General features: G+C 46.3%; 1 protein-coding gene across 4 annotated transcripts in view; it reads left to right on the plus strand.

The window, feature by feature from the left end:
- Positions 1 to 1,626: 1,626 nt before the first annotated feature.
- The window catches only part of plekhh3 (pleckstrin homology, MyTH4 and FERM domain containing H3), a 54,921-nt gene continuing 39,373 nt past the window's right edge, over positions 1,627 to 17,174 (plus strand). For all 4 annotated transcript variants that reach the window (XM_080776366.1, XM_080776367.1, XM_080776368.1 and 1 more), the window contains exons 1-2: positions 1,627 to 2,391; positions 9,291 to 9,346. In XM_080776366.1, coding sequence (XP_080632492.1) covers positions 2,254 to 2,391; positions 9,291 to 9,346 — 194 coding nt within the window. In that variant the 5' untranslated portion in view covers positions 1,627 to 2,253. The remainder of the gene's footprint in view (positions 2,392 to 9,290; positions 9,347 to 17,174) is intronic.

Here is a 17,174-nt window from a genome sequence, read left to right on the forward strand (position 1 = left end):
GCACATAATGAGAGCTGAACCTTGGTAGGCCTCAGGGAAGCAACGGGGGAGAGGGTTCACCGTGCGAGGGGGACAGTACGTGTGCAGTGGGGGAGAGGGTTCACCGTGCGAGGGGGACAGTACGTGTGCAGTGGGGGAGAGGGTTCACCGTGCGAGGGGGACAGTACGTGTGCAGTGGGGGAGAGGGTTCACCGTGCGAGGGGGACAGTATACGTGTGCAGTGGGGGAGAGGGTTCACCGTGCGAGGGGGACAGTACGTGTGCAGTGGGGGAGAGGGTTCACCGTGCGAGGGGGACAGTAGTACGTGTGCAGTGGGGGAGAGGGTTCACCGTGCGAGGGGGACAGTATACGTGTGCAGTGGGGGAGAGGGTTCACCGTGCGAGGGGGACAGTACGTGTGCAGTGGGGGAGAGGGTTCACCGTGCGAGGGGGACAGTATACGTGTGCAGTGGGGGAGAGGGTTCACCGTGCGAGGGGGACAGTACGTGTGCAGTGGGGGAGAGGGTTCACCGTGCGAGGGGGACAGTACGTGTGCAGTGGGGGAGAGGGTTCACCGTGCGAGGGGGACAGTAATGTACGCTGCAAAGAAAAACCTACACACACTGCACAGTGACTGTATATGTGTACTCTGTTGGGGGAGTAGGTAGAGCAGTGATTAACAATGTTTGGCGAGGAGTGAGTTAAAGGCTGCCGTGTGTGTGTGTGTGTGGGTACTGGTGGAAAAGGTACTCGCATTTTTTAAGTATCAGTACTGCACTGTAGAAATGTACACTCTGTTATGTTAAGTAAAGTATCAAAAAGTAGGTAGAAGGTAGAAGTATTATGCAGAATGTCCCATGAAAACTTGTCATGTTTTCAAATGTAAAAATATATGCATACAAATCTTTTGAAGATAGATCTACAATCTCAGTAACAATGCAACGCAACTAACGTTTTCAAAGAGAGCCGTGGGCTCGAGTCCAGATACCGACGGCCTTTGCCATGTGTCTTCCCCCCCCCCCATCTCTCTCCCCATTTCCTGTCAGACTACTTTCAATCCTATCAATAAAGGCAGAAAAAGACAAAAACATATCTTTAAAAAAAAAGAAGAGAGAAAGACAGGCGGCTCAAGTTAATATGTTTCATGTAAATAGCTTTTGTTAAATAGGCCTACAACTGAAAATTACCATATCATTATTAAATGTAACGATATCATTATCCATGTCACTTTGAGGTGTAGGCCTACTGAATGTTTTCGTCAACTTTTGTCCACACAAAAAGTTGACTTGAATGGAAAGAAAGCTGATACGGTCCCTGTGTTTTTATTTTATTTTTCCATTCCCTCCTTTCATTGGTGGTAAACATGTATTCAGGCCATAAAGGTTTGCTGGGTGGATTATGTGAATTTGATAGGCATTAAAAAGCTTTGCCAGGCCAGCCCACATAACAGGACTGATTATCTTGTTCTAATCAAAAGGCATGTGATGATGATCTGTCAGTAAAGGGGGCGTGTCGGGCAGGCGTGTCTATCCGGGGCGTGAACGCGTCCAACCAGAGAGGTGAGGAGGGGGCGTGTCGGCCCCGCCCCGTTCTCTCTCTCCCAGTCAGATCCTGCATCACGCTTTTGTTCAAACTCAACACTCACGCACAGTCCCTCCTGCATGCATGGATTTCTACGCTATATTATGTGTCATTTATTTTAAACGGTTGACAAGTCAACTACATTATTGTTATAGCTTTTTGGCAACTCGGAGGCATTATTCACTCGTTGTCTGACAGCCGTTCCATCTTGGGACTTCGTAGTTTAGCTGTTTTTTTTGTTTTTAGTTAGTAAAAATACGGGTGCGATCATAGCAAGGTGTCCTGAACACAGCGGGCAGTCCTGGAAGGAGACTATAGTTCGGACAACTTCCAAAGCCCCCTCTCTGCGTCCCACGGCTGGAGTTGCTGCTCTGTGGCCGTGTTGTTATTTTCATTCTTTTAGACTTTTAATACATTTCTCGGGCTTCTTCATCCAGAAAGCCTCCTCCTATATCTATGCTGCCCTGCTTCGTACTTCTCCTTGGATATCTATGGCGAGTAGTAGTGGTGTGTCCTGCATGCTCTCACCACCACCACGCACACGCATCAGCTCTGGATGTACTCACACTCACAGCGAGCCGTTCTTCTCTGCAGCCTGCAGCAGCAAAACGCTGAGACAACGAGACAGTGAGTGAATGTTGACTTCACGACCAGAGGAGGATAGTAGCAGATTATAAGACTTCAGCCCATTTGAATGCCTTTGCAGGCTCTCTGCTGGTTTCTGTGCTGCAGGCAGGGCTTCAGGTTGCTCGGACGGGACTATGGGGAGAAAGAGGAGGAAGAGTCTTTTGAATTGCGCAACGCAAAGGAGGACTTGACTTCCAATGGACGGGTAATAATAATAATGTTAACTCATTCTCTAGCCCCTTTCGGAACCCGTATTGGTTATAACTTTTATTTTCAACCAAGGGTCCCGAAAGGGGTAATACTCTCATTCCACTCCACCTGCAGCCATGAATGTTTACTTTATCATCATCAGTTATAACTCATCACCTAACTTTTTGCATAATTTACTATGTGTAAAGTGTAAATGGCAGCATAAACCCAGAACGTTCGGCTGTAGGTTTTATGAATCCTGCAAGTCTAGTCACCTTCTGAACTATTCTTTTTTTAAACCTTTTTTAAAGGTTAATTACTGGCCAAACTACACGTGTGTTCACGTACATTGCATGATGTTTTTCCACGCAATGACACATTAAAACACAGTTTGTGTGTTTTGAGGTAAGAAGAGAGGAGAGGTTGCGTCAGACAGACGCGTTTCGTTTGTTGGCTGCAGTCCTGTTCCCTTCTGGGAATGTGTCTGGTCATTCATGTGCCCATAACACTTTAAAGAGGCTGCATTGATGATTCAGAGAAAGAACAGAACGATGTCCAGTATTTACATTACAAGCCCTGTGCTCTTTGAGGCAGGCCTGCACACCATTGAGCAATCCCACACTGTGATGTAAGCCACACACAAAAAAAAAACACCCAGTGCTGAATTGAACTGAATCCTGAGTTTTTGCCCCCCCCCCCCCCTCCACTACCCCTCAATTGCAAACAAGACTGTGGCCTTGTCTTCTCTGTAATGTTAGTCATCTGATCAGGCAGAGAGTTCAGCATTGTCCACCCACTTGTGAGGGGGCATTGTTGCCTTGAATTGAGGTAACCTCTTTGTGTGGTAGGACCCAATGTACAGTACTACTGCATGGTGTAGGGTACTAGGGCTATGCTGCGATCTCTGTGTGCCTCTTTACCCCCCCCCCCCCGGTCATTCCATCCTAGAGCCTCTTGTCTTGGGTACGTTAGGCAGGTCTAGTCACTCTCTGCTTCTGAAAGAATAGGCTTTTCATCAACAGAGCCCATCTGATTAAAACTATCCCACCTGAACCTACTGTACTACATGCGCAAGATAGGCTGCTTATCTATTGGTTGGCTCCTGTCTATAGCTTGCTACTGTACCTACCAGCGGAACGCCCAGACATTTGCATGAAAACGTTGAGGATAGATAAGAATTTCAACGTTATTATTATCTCAACAGAAGTATATAGGCCTATAACGGCAACATTGTGCGTGTAAAAAGCAACATCTGTTGCCCGCGGCTAACTATCCAGAGAGGTGGCGGTGTGTATCGCTGTTCCTCTTGGCAGACGTCCCTGTCTTGATCATCGTGCACCATCTGTCTGGCAGCGGTGGCCAGAGAAATCCAACCGCACTCCATATCCTCAATCAATACTAGATCATAGCAACATGTCCCTGTGGAGACGCCTGACAGCGTTTTAACTAAGACATATAGAGGTCTCGTTCTCCTGTAAGTAACTTCCTTGGTTCCTTCTAGAGCCCGGCTGGCCAATTATGCCAGATTGTTGGGTCTGAGCCAGATTTTGGAGAGAACGTCCTCGACCACTCTGTATCTGACTAGTGACTACTGTTGTTTCTTTAGTTGGTAGAACAAACCCCAAGACACTTTAGACCTATTCAATGATCCGTCACGCTGTGAGTTTGTAGATCTTCTATTTTTGAGTAACATTCACCTATGGTGAAATGCCCAAAATAGGAACACCAACAAAGTGGTTAAATCTGAGACGCATCTGCTGCATAAGTTGCCGATACCGTTGTCGCCTGATGCTAGTTTTTCCTTTTGTTTTGCCGATGGGTAGTTGGGTACCCAGATTGGCACAGGTGTTATGATATTGTGACCTTGGACTTTGTAGAAAACAGAAGGGTTCTGCTGCGAGATTCATTTGGTTGATTGAGGGATTCATTCCTTTAAAAAAAAAGGCTAGTCCAGTAAGTCCTCCACACCAGTCCCCAAATGGCACCAGTCTGCAACTGCACAGTCCACACCGCTGTGTATTGATCATTTATTAAGATATTTTTTTTATTGATAGATGAACAGTAATCAGACAGGAAATGGGGAGAGAGATGGGGGGGGGGGGTGACACACAGCAAAGGTCGTCGGGATCGGGACTCGAACCCGCGACACGCTGTAAATTACCAAGGGCCCAGGCGCCTACACCAGCCACCCGGGCAATGCATGTATTGATCATTTATTACTTCTCCCCATATACTGTACTGTACTACCTAATGGAATAAATCATGCTGCACAAATCACTCCTAATGTCCTCATGGGGTTAGGTCTTTGTGTGTGGGGGGGGGGAAGGGGGGAACTACTTTAGTTGGTAACTGATAGCAGTGTGAACTTATGACATAAATATCGGCCTGTCTGTCTGCTCTGCTTTGCTGCTTTCTACCACATTGGCCAGACAACACAGATTATAATTACTGTATGTCTTTCTGGATTTCTAGCTGGTAAATGTTCATACTAGTATCAATATCAGTCTGTTCTAAACCACAGGAATTGTATGCAATAGTTCCCATCCTCTTTTGTCTAATCTCCTAATCATGCTACTTCCGTGGTAGAAGGAACTGCATTAGTCATTTATCTGTCAGAGATTATTGTGTCCACTGTAATCCAAGGTAGTAAACCGCCCGTCGGGTCTAATCTACACCCAGCTACTTGGCTATCTCTGTCTGAGGGTATATCTAATCTACACCCAGTTACTTGGCTATCTCTGTCTGAGGGTATATTGATCATTGGTACACTCAGTTACCCCAGTGCAAATCGTGTTTCCTCTTGACCTGTGTCACTGGAGTAGGCTGAATATCGTACGCTCTGTCAATACTTCATGCTGAGCCAGTAATTAGACCTCAGCTGACCCACTCTAAGCCAACACCATTAGTTATGTTGCCTGAAGGCCCTCCCTGTGACACAGAGCACTGTTCAAGCGCTCCACGGCGTCAGTGCTGCATGGTTGGGGGGGGGTGGGTGAAGACAGGGTATGGTAGAGGTTGGAGATGGGTAAAGGCTGGGTGGATGAGTCCCAGGGAAAACCCCTCGGGGCACTGTTCCATCGTTTACTCAGAGCACTCCCCCCCCCCCCCCCCCACATCCAGTGCTTGACAGGCCACATTGTCAGACAGCAGGTCAGACCTCCCTCTGTGTGTGCTTTGGGCTACCTCTTTCTGAAATAGCCATTTAATAGGCATTTGCCTAGCTGCTGCTGCCAGGGATGACCGCAGCAGCAGCCCACCAGTCTGCTGGTGTCTCCCGTGCCTGGGCCATCCCAAAATCATCTACCACACTGGTTCCCAAAAACTGGGTCGGGACCCAAGGTTGGGCCGCGGACCGATTTGTGTGGGCCATGACTCAAGTAAAAATCCCATTTTCTTTTCCTACATTAAGAAATATATATTTCAAGAGATGTCTTTAAAAAAAATACATTTAATTATACATTTTGAAACAAACAAACATAAAGATCTAATAAATTCCTTAAATAAAAATAGCTGATCTACAAGCTCGCAACTTGTGCTTGCGCTTTATAGAAATAGCTGATCTACAAGCTCGCAACTTGTACTTTGTACTTTTTCACTAGTTTGGATTCCGGGCAAACATATAATCTCTCTTTTGGGTCTTGACCTGCAAAGTTTGGGAACCACTGATCAGATCTACCACAATCTCCAGCATCATTTCCCTCCCTGCTGCCAGAACATGCCATGATTTGTAGCCACCGTAGTACCAAAGAAAGCTAAGGGCAACATAGTATACCCTTCTGCTTGCCAGAACTCTCACTGAGGTTGGAAGAACTATGAGTCAGTTCTGACGCTTGTGCAGGCTTGGCCCGGCTCAGCCTGAGTATGAGGGAAGTTCAGAACCTTTTGCCTGCATGTTTACAGTCTTCATTCAAAGAAACTGCCTTCCAACAGCTGCCCAAACAGTCACACTGGAGCTGAATGCCTCCAGTGTTGTTGGGACAGCAGCAGGGCACTAATTTTAGGAGAGGACATCCGTCATTCTCTCTCGCCTTTCCATGTTTTTCCACTGAAACTTTATTCAGCTTTTTTGCGATGTGAGCTGAGCTCAGATTTTTTTTTTACCGACACGCTGCCACCAAAGTGCCCAGGTCTGGGCAGCTGTAAGTGTGGAACGCCGCAGCGCATCCTGTTACCAAGAGGAACAAGCGGGCACAGTCCGGGCTAACGCTGACAGCAGGTCCTATTAACCGGCGCTGCTACCGCCCTACGTCTTCAGAGGTGTCACGGTACGTCGGGTTTATATTTGGTTTCCGTTTGCGTCCCTGCCTCACCACCTCCAGGCCACACATCTGGTCCTCAGGCCGACACTGGCAGAGCCCAAGCATTTCCTCCTGGTTACTCAGCCTCCCAGGAGAGCTGCCGGGCGGGGGAGGGGGAGAAGAGAGAGGAGGGGGAAAGAGGACAAGAGCGGAAGTCTGCCACGGAACGAAATACATCACGGCATCTCTTTCCCTTTCCCTCCAGTTTTGGAGTGATTCATCTCCCTGTCCGTCCAAAGGGGGAGAGTCGATGCCAGAAGAACTCTGCATTTGCACGCTATTCCTGTTGCCATCATGTAGCCCCATTAACTGGACTGGGGAAAGTCGAGCTTTCTGAAGTCTTGTTTTTGTGGAAAGTACTTATTCAAAAGTGAACAACTAATTCTAATTTGTTGTATCTTGAAGCAACTTTGCATCGAATGCATCACGGCATCTCTTAATCCCTTGCCTCCAGCTTTGGAGTGATTCATCTCCCTGTCTGTCCAAAAAAGGGGGAGAGTTGTTGCCAGAACTCTGCATTTGCACGCTATATTCCTGTTGCCATCACATAGGCCATTAAGTTGACTCGGGGAAAAAAAGTCAAGCTTTCTGAAGTTTTGTTGTTGGAAAGTACTTATTCAAAAGTGAACAACTTCTTCTAATTCGTTGTATCTCGAAGCGACTTTGCATTTAGTGGCGTCATTAATTTGTCTCTGCCAGTCAGTGGTCTGTCTTAGATTTCTTGTGTTGACTGTTGAGTGAGGATGTTGGCTTGGCTAAATCACTGATGCAGGACCGAGCCAGAAGCTCGGGAAAGCCTTCCAAACCAACCTCCATTCACAAATGGCTTTATAACGCCATTCAATTCCTGCCAGGCTAGTTTAACATTTACAGTACCTCTCTGGTTAAACGTTAACTAAATCTCATTAACCACACCTTCCTACTCTTTTACTTATTTGACTCTGCCCATCTGCCATAAAACCAGCCCAATAGATTCCATATGAATTTGCAGCTCATGTTTGCTTTTGCTTTTTTTTTTTAACTGTCCAAAGTGTCTGGCTGTTTTCCTAGAGCGAGTCCTATACTTAGGCCAGCTTGCCCAGTAGTAAAGTGTGGTGTGCATGTGAGCTGGGCCCAGAGCTGACCTGGATAGTGTTTCAGGTATACTATAGGCCAATACCCCAGGTTAGGCTACAGCGGCCACAGGACATTGGCTTAAGGTTGTGGCGGCTCCAGGTCACACACACACACACACACACACACACACACACACACACACACACACACACACACACACAGACAACAACTCCGGCCACGGGGACACGCGGCGCTGCCGTGCACACCGGGAAACCTGTCCAAGTCGCACACACAGGCGCGCTGTGATGTCTGGCAGGGTTTTCCGAGGTCAGGGTGCGGGAATCTAAAGGGCCGGCTGCGCCGTGAAAGAAAACCTCCGCCTCCTCTCCATCTCCTGCTTCACAGGAGGGGCATTTTGGAATGAAAAGTTCAGTGTTCTGCCCGTGAAATGTGATTTAGCTCGTCTGCCAGCGGGGGCCCTGTGTGTAGTCGGAAATTATGCACTCACCCTGATTTCCATAAGAAGCCTCGGAGAGCCCGTTGGGAGAGGCTATCATATTTGTTGCTGTGTATAGACTTGGTTTGTTGCCATAATCGGCAATTTCTCATTATGTACACGAGAGATGGCGTCTGGATAGGCTGTCAAACACTGTATTGTGTGTGTGTGTGTGTGTGTGTGTGTGTGTGCGCACTCACACATGCATGCACGCATAGTCACATACAGTACATATACAGTACATGTACATACAAGTAGATATGTGGTCAGAAAACAACCGTGTTTGGCTTGTTAGACGAGGCCTATTTTTAGTTAACAACCAACCACCTCATAGAACCGACTGTATATCTGAATAAAAAGTGTTTTCTGGGGGTTTGCTGCCGGGGGGTTCGGCTAAAGCACAAAAGATTCCTCTGTTCCCCATGCACTCCTGTGTTAAATGGGCCTGTTTTGCATGCCATATTTTCTCCTGAGCAGCTCACCCTTGCAAGTGGAAGCCAAGCATTACAGGAAAGGGCCAGCTATGTGTCGTGATTGCCAGCAGCGGCTGCAGGCTCTATGTAACATTAGCACCGAGTGTGTAAACCTGTTGGAGGGATCATTTCAGCTCCAGAGCTATATAGACGATTAGACGGGGGAACAGACTTATTGTTTGTACAACATTATTATAAGTATATTTATTTATATACTTTTTTTTCCTCTCCCAGTGGTGTAAAGTAACGAAGTACATTTATTAAAGTACTTTACTTAAGTACAATTTTGATGCACCGCATTGGGAGATTGATCTGCCAGGTTCAGAATATTTTTATACATTTGAAAACTTGTGAAATGGGACATTCTACACAATAAGTACTTTCTACATTTGGTACTTTGAGGACATTTTTGATACAAATACTTATGTACTTTTACTCAAGTAAATGTTCAATTCCAGACTTTTACGTAACGGAGGAGTATTTCTACATTGCAGTATTGATACCTTACTACTTATTACTACTTAAGTAAAACATTTGAGTACTTTTCCCACCACCCCCTCCCTTTACATTGTCTCTCTCTCTCTTTTGACAGGGTCCAACTGAAGTGACTACTACTCAACCGACATGCACAGCCAATGGAACTAATGGGTAATAATGTTGATTTGGTCCCCACTCCTTTTGGGGTATTTTGTGGTCACAGTACATTTTGCACACATAGGTGAATTGAGTCCACTAACATTCACCCATCCAGCTATTAGGAGCCCTGGGTGGCGCTGCCATTAATACAGCACCCGGGGAGCCGTTAGCAGTTAAGTGTTCTAAAATGGTATAGAAGTGGAAAGTGGATAAGGAGAGAGGGGCGAGAGACATAAACCTCATTCCACACTAGCTTGAAATGCCTGTAGCCTTACTGGTATATTTGTGAACATACACAGACTTTGAATAATGGTAGACATATGTGGAGAGTAGTGACCCCCCCTCCCCCTTTCCGTCTAGTCAAAACGCAGTGCGTCATAATGGTACAATAATGACGCGTCAGACTCTTACTTGAGAGACATTAGTCCTATGAACAACACACTGTTGTTCTATCAACAGCTGTCTTCATAAGAAACGCTATTGGCCTGTGTAAACGGGTTTTATACGTGATGTGGCTTCGCTCTGGGTTCTGAACGTTAGACCCGGCAGGCCACTGTATAGAAGGCTATGGCCCTTTCGGGTGACAGAAACGGTGGACTAAGTGTATACTAATTCTATATCTCTCTCTAAAAATGTATATAGACATCAGAGTTTGTTTTAGACCTCAGAGGGGGATTAGAGGTTTGCATTTTAGCATTTCCTAAATCGAGGTACGTTGGTGTGGGAAGGGGGGTGTGTGTGTGTGTGTGTGTGTGCGTGCGCCAGCAGGGTGATCTGTTGTGGTGTGCAGGTCAGCGCTTCTCAAAGTGGGGTCTTGGGACCCTGAGGGGGTTGTTCCAGCCAGGTGGTTCCTGCTAATTTTGTTAATATAGCATCAAAATCAGTCCCTATTTACATCGGCTATTCGCGGTGTGACACGTTGTGAGCTTGTAGATCTGATATTTTCAAAACATCTTAAAAAAATGTGGAACACATATGGAGGTCCCCCCTGGCACAATATATTTTCAGATAGGGGTCTGTCTGTGGCCAAACAATTCAATTGGGGGTCCTGGAGAGACAATGGAGAGAAGAGACCCTGATGATTATTAGTCTGCCAACCTGTTGGTATCATCCCAAATGCCTAGTCTCGTGTGCGTAGAGACACATATTTGTGCAAATATGAACTAAGTGCTGTGCCCGTAAGTTCTTGTGGCAACAGTGACAAGACGGTAAGGAGGTGTGTGTGTGTGTGAAACTGAATCACACTGCCTATGCAATGTTAATTTCTTAACTGTAAATATATACTGGCATTGTAGTGTCGACACAGCTTAAAATGTCACAGCGAGTTTTGTGTGTTTTCTTTTTTCTTCTTCTTTCAATTCATACCCCCAATTTTTTAGGAAGCATCAGTTCCTTGTTCTCTACTGTAGAGTTCCTCTAAGCACGGTGTAATTTGTACATTTACGAGCAGGTTAGTGCAGAGTGTGTCATCACCAGAGCATGCAGTCCCAATTCTCAATATCTTTTACTTCCCTCTCCAGAGAGAACATTGACACCTTCTGACCACACGCATAGATCACACTGATACACGCGTAGATCACACCGTTACTGTACACATGCACACGCACGGGTCAAGGTCAAGTTTATTCATATGTCCCCACTTCGTTTTGCAGCAGATAATAAAAGCTCATTACAATACAAACAGTAGAACATGCATAACAACAACAACAGACAAACGTACGTATACATTATCACACGATACAGATGTTACATTAAATATAAAGTGCAACTAGAGGTAGGTATAATTGAGAATTTGTACCTGTTGGTTTTAGTAACGGGGGTCTTTAACCATTGGCCGGATGGCAGGAATTAATATTCCCGGTATAGGGGGTGAGAGCTGTCCACCCTAATAGCACCTGCTCATCATATATATACAGTATGACTCAGACAGCTGAATTTTGCCCCCACACTTTTGCTAGCCCCCTTAACAACCCCGTTAAGGGCATTCTTTCTGTCTGATACCGAGGTTACCATACCAGCATAGATCACACTGTTACTGTACACATGCACGCGAATTCACACTGTTATGTACACATGCACAGGTTTGTCACGATCATCGATTATGTAATGACTGTGACTGTCCTACCAAGGAGTTGTCAACTTCTTCACACTGGCTCACATAGGAACGGGCCATGATGACGTGTGTGAGGTTAGATTGAACCTCGGAGGTTCACCGTCTTCACGATGTGACGATTCAATCACAGAACCGCCAGTGTTTCTGTGAAGCACATCATTCAAATAGTCACACGTTTCTTTTTTTATATATGTGAATGCAAAGGAGATAAATGACTGTATAGATGGAGTGATCTCTTACAGTATATCTCATCCCTGGAATCACATGTCATCCTCATTGTTGCCCTCGCTCGCCCCCTCGCTCAAAAAAACCCCACTCCATCTGGTGGTTCGCAGACGGCCGATGGATGAGTCACACACCGCTGCGGAGCGGTCTCCGTAGCGCCACCAACTCTCAAGGACAAGAAAGCAGTGGGGGGTGCAGGGGGCCTGCAGGGCAGGTCCATTATGCTGTAATAATCAAATGGGACGTACTGACTGTCTGAGAGAGAGAGAGAGAGAGATAGGTGGAGAGGGAGAGAGGGAAAGGAAACGAGCCCCAGGGTGTAGCATGCATGGCTTCGTCTACTAACTGGACTGTGTGACTCGCACTTCAGCAAAGACTCCAAGAAAAGGTGTGGCTAGGCGCACGCACGTGTGTGTGCAAGGCAAGCATGTGTGCATGCAAGTGTGTTTGTGCGTGTGTGTGTCACCTACGCAGCACAGTGCGGGAGGCCCTCGGGGCATTCACATGGCTTGATTTACTACTGGTTCTTGGAGGGAGTGTGTTAAACGTCTGTGTAATCATGCACGCTGTGTGAGGAGATTAGAGAGCAGCCTGCATGCTCAGCTCGCTCGGTCATTACCTGGCCTACTATACAGCTGGCCACACCCAGCTGGGTGGGTCATTACCTGGCCTACTAACGATGGACACACCCAGCTGTAGGCTGACTGACTGACTGCCTCCTCCTTGGTGCCACTTGAAGTTTAATCTGTATCTTTTTATTTGGCTACTGCCAGGCTTGAAGAGTCATTCATCATTAATAACTAACTACACAGTACGAGCTGGGAATAATGACCGTGATATGATTGTGATCAATTTAAGCATTCGTGTTTGTCTGGTGAATGGTGGTCATATAATCGGTTCATGAATATAAAAGAAGACATATCACATGTTGTTTTCTGATCACTTGCTTTGTCGATGTGCACAGTACATCGTTTTATTTGAGGATCTAAACAGCTGCATGTATCGTTTCTGTCTCTGAGCCAGTTATCGCGAGTTATTTGGCTGCCAGAAACGGTGGACAGTCAGAATCGTACTGCTTTGTGCCCTTTAGATACCTCTATAAAATGACGATCGAAAAGCAACACTGCATACGATAATGTGTTAAATATCTTCTGTTATTTTCCAGAAGCGATTACTTTTACAAAGGTCTCTCAGTCATTCAGAAATGTGTTCATGAGCTGGTCACCGGGCTCTCAATGACTCCAATGCATTCCACCAAACTTCCGGGTGTAGTTTAGCTCCCATGGTGTGACAAATCTGCTGCCTGGAATTGGAATATGATAGCGAAAATGACATCGGTGACCTTACCTTCCTTTTCATATACCTTGAGGACAACCAGGAAGCACAGTGGAGTGGACACCTTAATATCTGTCTTCTCATTACACCCCCATCCCCACCTCCTTCCCTCTGATAACTCATGACAGACATTGTGTGTGTGTGTGTGTGTGTGTGTGTGTTTGTATGTATTTTTGAACTTGGTAGATGCACCCCCCGGCTAATTGTCTGTCAATCACAAACCATTTCAATTTCCAACCAATGGATGAAATGAATGTTCCAAAAATAGCAGATGTACAAGCTCGTGCTGTGAGGTAAATTATTTATTCTTATATATATATATATATATATATATAGCTAAAATGACATGGCTGCTTTTCTGGTTTTAATGGATTCATTTGCATCAATTAGTTTAATTGCTGGTAGACTTTATTCAAGTTCTTACACTAAACTTGGACCCAGTTGTGTTGAAGAGCTCCCTCCTCCCATCAAAAGTTTTTCTAGCTGATAAATGCACTCTTACAGAGTAACAAACTGTGACTTCCTGCCCCCTCTCTAAAAACACTTTTTCCCCCCCCTACCTCCTCTGCCTAGTCCAGAATGAATTCCTTGGCAGTGGTCTTGAGTAAACAGAGTATTTTTAGCTGGGGAGGTCATATAGGCCCACTCTTAATCACCACATTCCCATTTTCCCACCAGTCCGGTTTCAGCCAGAGGCCCATGCATGCACGAAGTCGGCCCACTGTGTGTGGAGGAGGGAGAGAGAGAGGGTGACTGGTAGAGAGAGAGAGAGAGGGTGACTGGTAGAGAGAGAGAGAGAGAGAGAGGGTGACTGGTAGAGAGAGACGGAGAGAGGGTGACTGGGAGAGAGAGAGGGAGAGAGAGGCAAGGTGACCGGTAGCGAGCGAGAGGTAGATTTCTACAGAGAGACGTCTGTGTGTGATTATTGCATATTTCTGTATCTGCCTCGGATTGACAGTTTCCTCTCAGAGAGACTGTGATCTTTATCCTGGAAGGAGTATCACGCCACGGGGCAGAGGAGGACTGGTGTGGCCTCTTGCTCACTCTGTTAGCTGTTTGTTTGTTTGTCTAATGAACTCTCTGGGTCAAATATAGATCTGTGGCCGTGTGGCATCCATTCATGTCTAGAGACCAGAGAGGCCACAATGATGCTCGTCTAGCAGTTCTGGATGCGTCGGATTGAACTCATTCCTGTCATACCTTTCGTAGACTCGTCTGTGGCGACGTTGGCTCTTCAATCTAAGCTAATGAGGAGGGCGTGACCCAAAAGACATTGCAATAGTAACGTGATATCGTTTTTATTGGTCCTCCTAATACCCTCCTACATCATAACGTTTGACCTGGGAAAAAAGTATGTTCACCTAAATCCATGAAGGAAAACTTTAACAACTTATATAAGACAAAACAAACTAAACTAAATATCGGCCTGACCTCATCACATTTGTGATGTTTTTAGCCCAAGGAGTGTTTTTTTTTCGTGTATAAAACTAATGCTTGCAATGGATTCAGAATCATGAAAATCATATTTGTGTGCGGGTAGCTCAGTCGGTAGAGCACTCACCTTTTGACCACAAGGTCATAGGTTGGAACCTGGGCACTGCTGCGGCCAACTCAGCCTTATGAGTAGATTGAGTGGTGCGGTAAGCACCGGGATGGGAGCTGATGGTAGGTGTTGCGCTCCACCTCAGCATTCCATCTCCCAGAGGTCATTGAAACGGGGATAGACTCCCGCACCCTGGCTGATATCAACAATTGGCCTGAAATAAAAACGTCTGAGACTCTTGAGTTTCCGTGGTCACCAGCGTTTGGGATCTGGTGACCCATGGGGCGTGGTGTGACTCTTGAGGCACGAGGACACGCTTTGCAAGCATGACATGTTTCTGCTCGCTGCGCTCTCCACTCTGCTCTGCTCTGGGTTTTCACTGCGGTCAGCCCAGCCCGGGAGCATAAAGGACACTCTGCCTTTCTGACTTTTAATTAGCGTCTCTGCGTTTTGATTAGACCCCTGACAGGCTGAAATCAATTACTCATCGCTCCGGCCATGGCCACGGCCGGCCGCCCTAATCAACACGCTGTGATGCTCGTCCTGTACGCTGTGGACTGTGTGACCATGCTGAGAGCAGTGGCTGGAAAAAAGAGTTTTCAGACATACTATTGGTCCGACTGTCATTAGACCGACAACCTACCTGGCTCCAACCCTAACCTAACTCTAACCGCAAGCACGGCAGCAGCGCATGTTCCACCGCATTTCCCAACGTTGTTTCCGCATGCCGGTCCGTTGGTGATGGTGTGTCTAATCTGCGTGTGCGTCCCAAAAAGTATACTCACATTTTTTTTTACTTTAGTAAAAGTATCAATACGGCAATGCAGTGTAGAAATACTCTGTGTTACAAGTAAAAAGTCCGGAATTCAAAATGTACTTTAAGTACCAAAAGTTAAAAGTAGTCATTGTGCAGAACATCCCATTTTAAGAGTTCAAAGTGTATAATAATCCTTTGAAAATAGCGGATCTACGTACAAGCTCACAATGCGTCGCATCGTATTGTGACCTTGTAGATCCGCTATTAGCTTGTAGATCTGCTATCAAAATATACAAAGTAACTAACTAGTAAAGTACAAATACCTCAATTGCACTTAATTGCAGTACTTAAATGTACTTAGTTACTTTACACCACTGGCTGAGAGAAGCATACATCGACAGCCCTGCTGTGAAAATACAATATTTTGCTGCAGGCAAAATATTGTCGTCCTCTCACCATGACTCTGTTTTGCTGAAGCCTATGTTCTATTCTTGCAATAACGGGAAGCGTAGCTTTTATATCCACGTTTTCGTTAGAGTTGGTGGGAGCATGGGAGAGTGGACCCCACACACACACACACACACACACACACACACACACACACACACACACACACACACACACACAAAGGAGAAGTGGCGGTGAATATGGCTAATAGATGGGTATTGAGTAATGATGCTCTCACTCTCAGCCACGTGAACAGTGTGTGGACAGTGTGCCTTGATGGCTTTACCAGGATTCATTGTATAAACAGTCTCTCTCTCTCTCTGCTCTCTCCAGAAGATCTCCCCATCACTCATGCATATACTGTGCAGCAGTGTTTCCCAAACGTTTCTTTTTTTGCCCGTGATCCAAAACAGAAATTAGATATTCGCCTGGGATTCAAACTATAGTGAAAATAGTGTGTTTTCTTTTGTGCGTGCGTGCGTGCGCACCAACAAAAGTAATCTGATCACAGCTCACAATGGCGTTGTTAGTCTTGTTGATGTCATGACTCGCCGTTTGCTGCCTGGTGGTGTGTACAGTCATGTGATCCCCCCTACACACACACACACACACACACACACACACACACACACACACACACACACACACACACACACACACACACACACACACACACACACACGTCACACACACATTTGATAAAGAATGACAAATGCAAAAACAAATGCAGAAGTTGTGTGAGCTTGTCCATGTGCTCCTTTTCACTTCTATAAACAAAAAAAGGCCCAGTGGTATTTGCCCATTCATGTTGAGCTCTCTTCTTTTGAACCCAAAGTACAAAAAACCACCGACATTTCAAACACACAAAAACTGTGTTCAATGTGAACCAGACTCCAAAACCGCCCCCACAGCACAAAGAATGTAAAGTAATAATACTAATACCTGGCTTCCATTTTCAACACATCATTCGAAACGTTGAAACTTGAGCAGTGCAACAGTAAAGTGATGTGAGGATGACCCTCCCCCACTTAAAGAGAGAGAGAGAGAGAGAGAGAGAGAGAGAGATGCTGTGTGACTGTGGATCTGGGATCGCCACTCGTTCCACTCCATGCCGTCTAATCCCTGTGTCAAATTGTTTCCTGCACTCCACAGGAAGTGAGCACTCGGGGCCTCTATACTGCTGCTGGGGATTCTAGTGGGAACGCCAGGAGGAGGGGAGGGGCGGAGGGGGGGTGGGGGTGCATGGCTGCTGGGGCTTCTAGTGGGAACGCCAGGGCAATAGCTTGGGAGAGGAGAGAGAGAGAGAGGGGGGGCGGGGGGGGGGGGGGGGGGGGCATGGCTGCTGGACAGCTGTGGAGATCCCAGAGCTGTCTGTCTGTCTGTCTGTCTGACAGTGTGCTAACATGTGGCTCCAGCTGTA

Source organism: Protomyctophum bolini, assembly GCF_963924005.1.
Source record: "Protomyctophum bolini genome assembly, chromosome: 11".
Lineage (NCBI taxonomy): Eukaryota > Metazoa > Chordata > Actinopteri > Myctophiformes > Myctophidae > Protomyctophum > Protomyctophum bolini.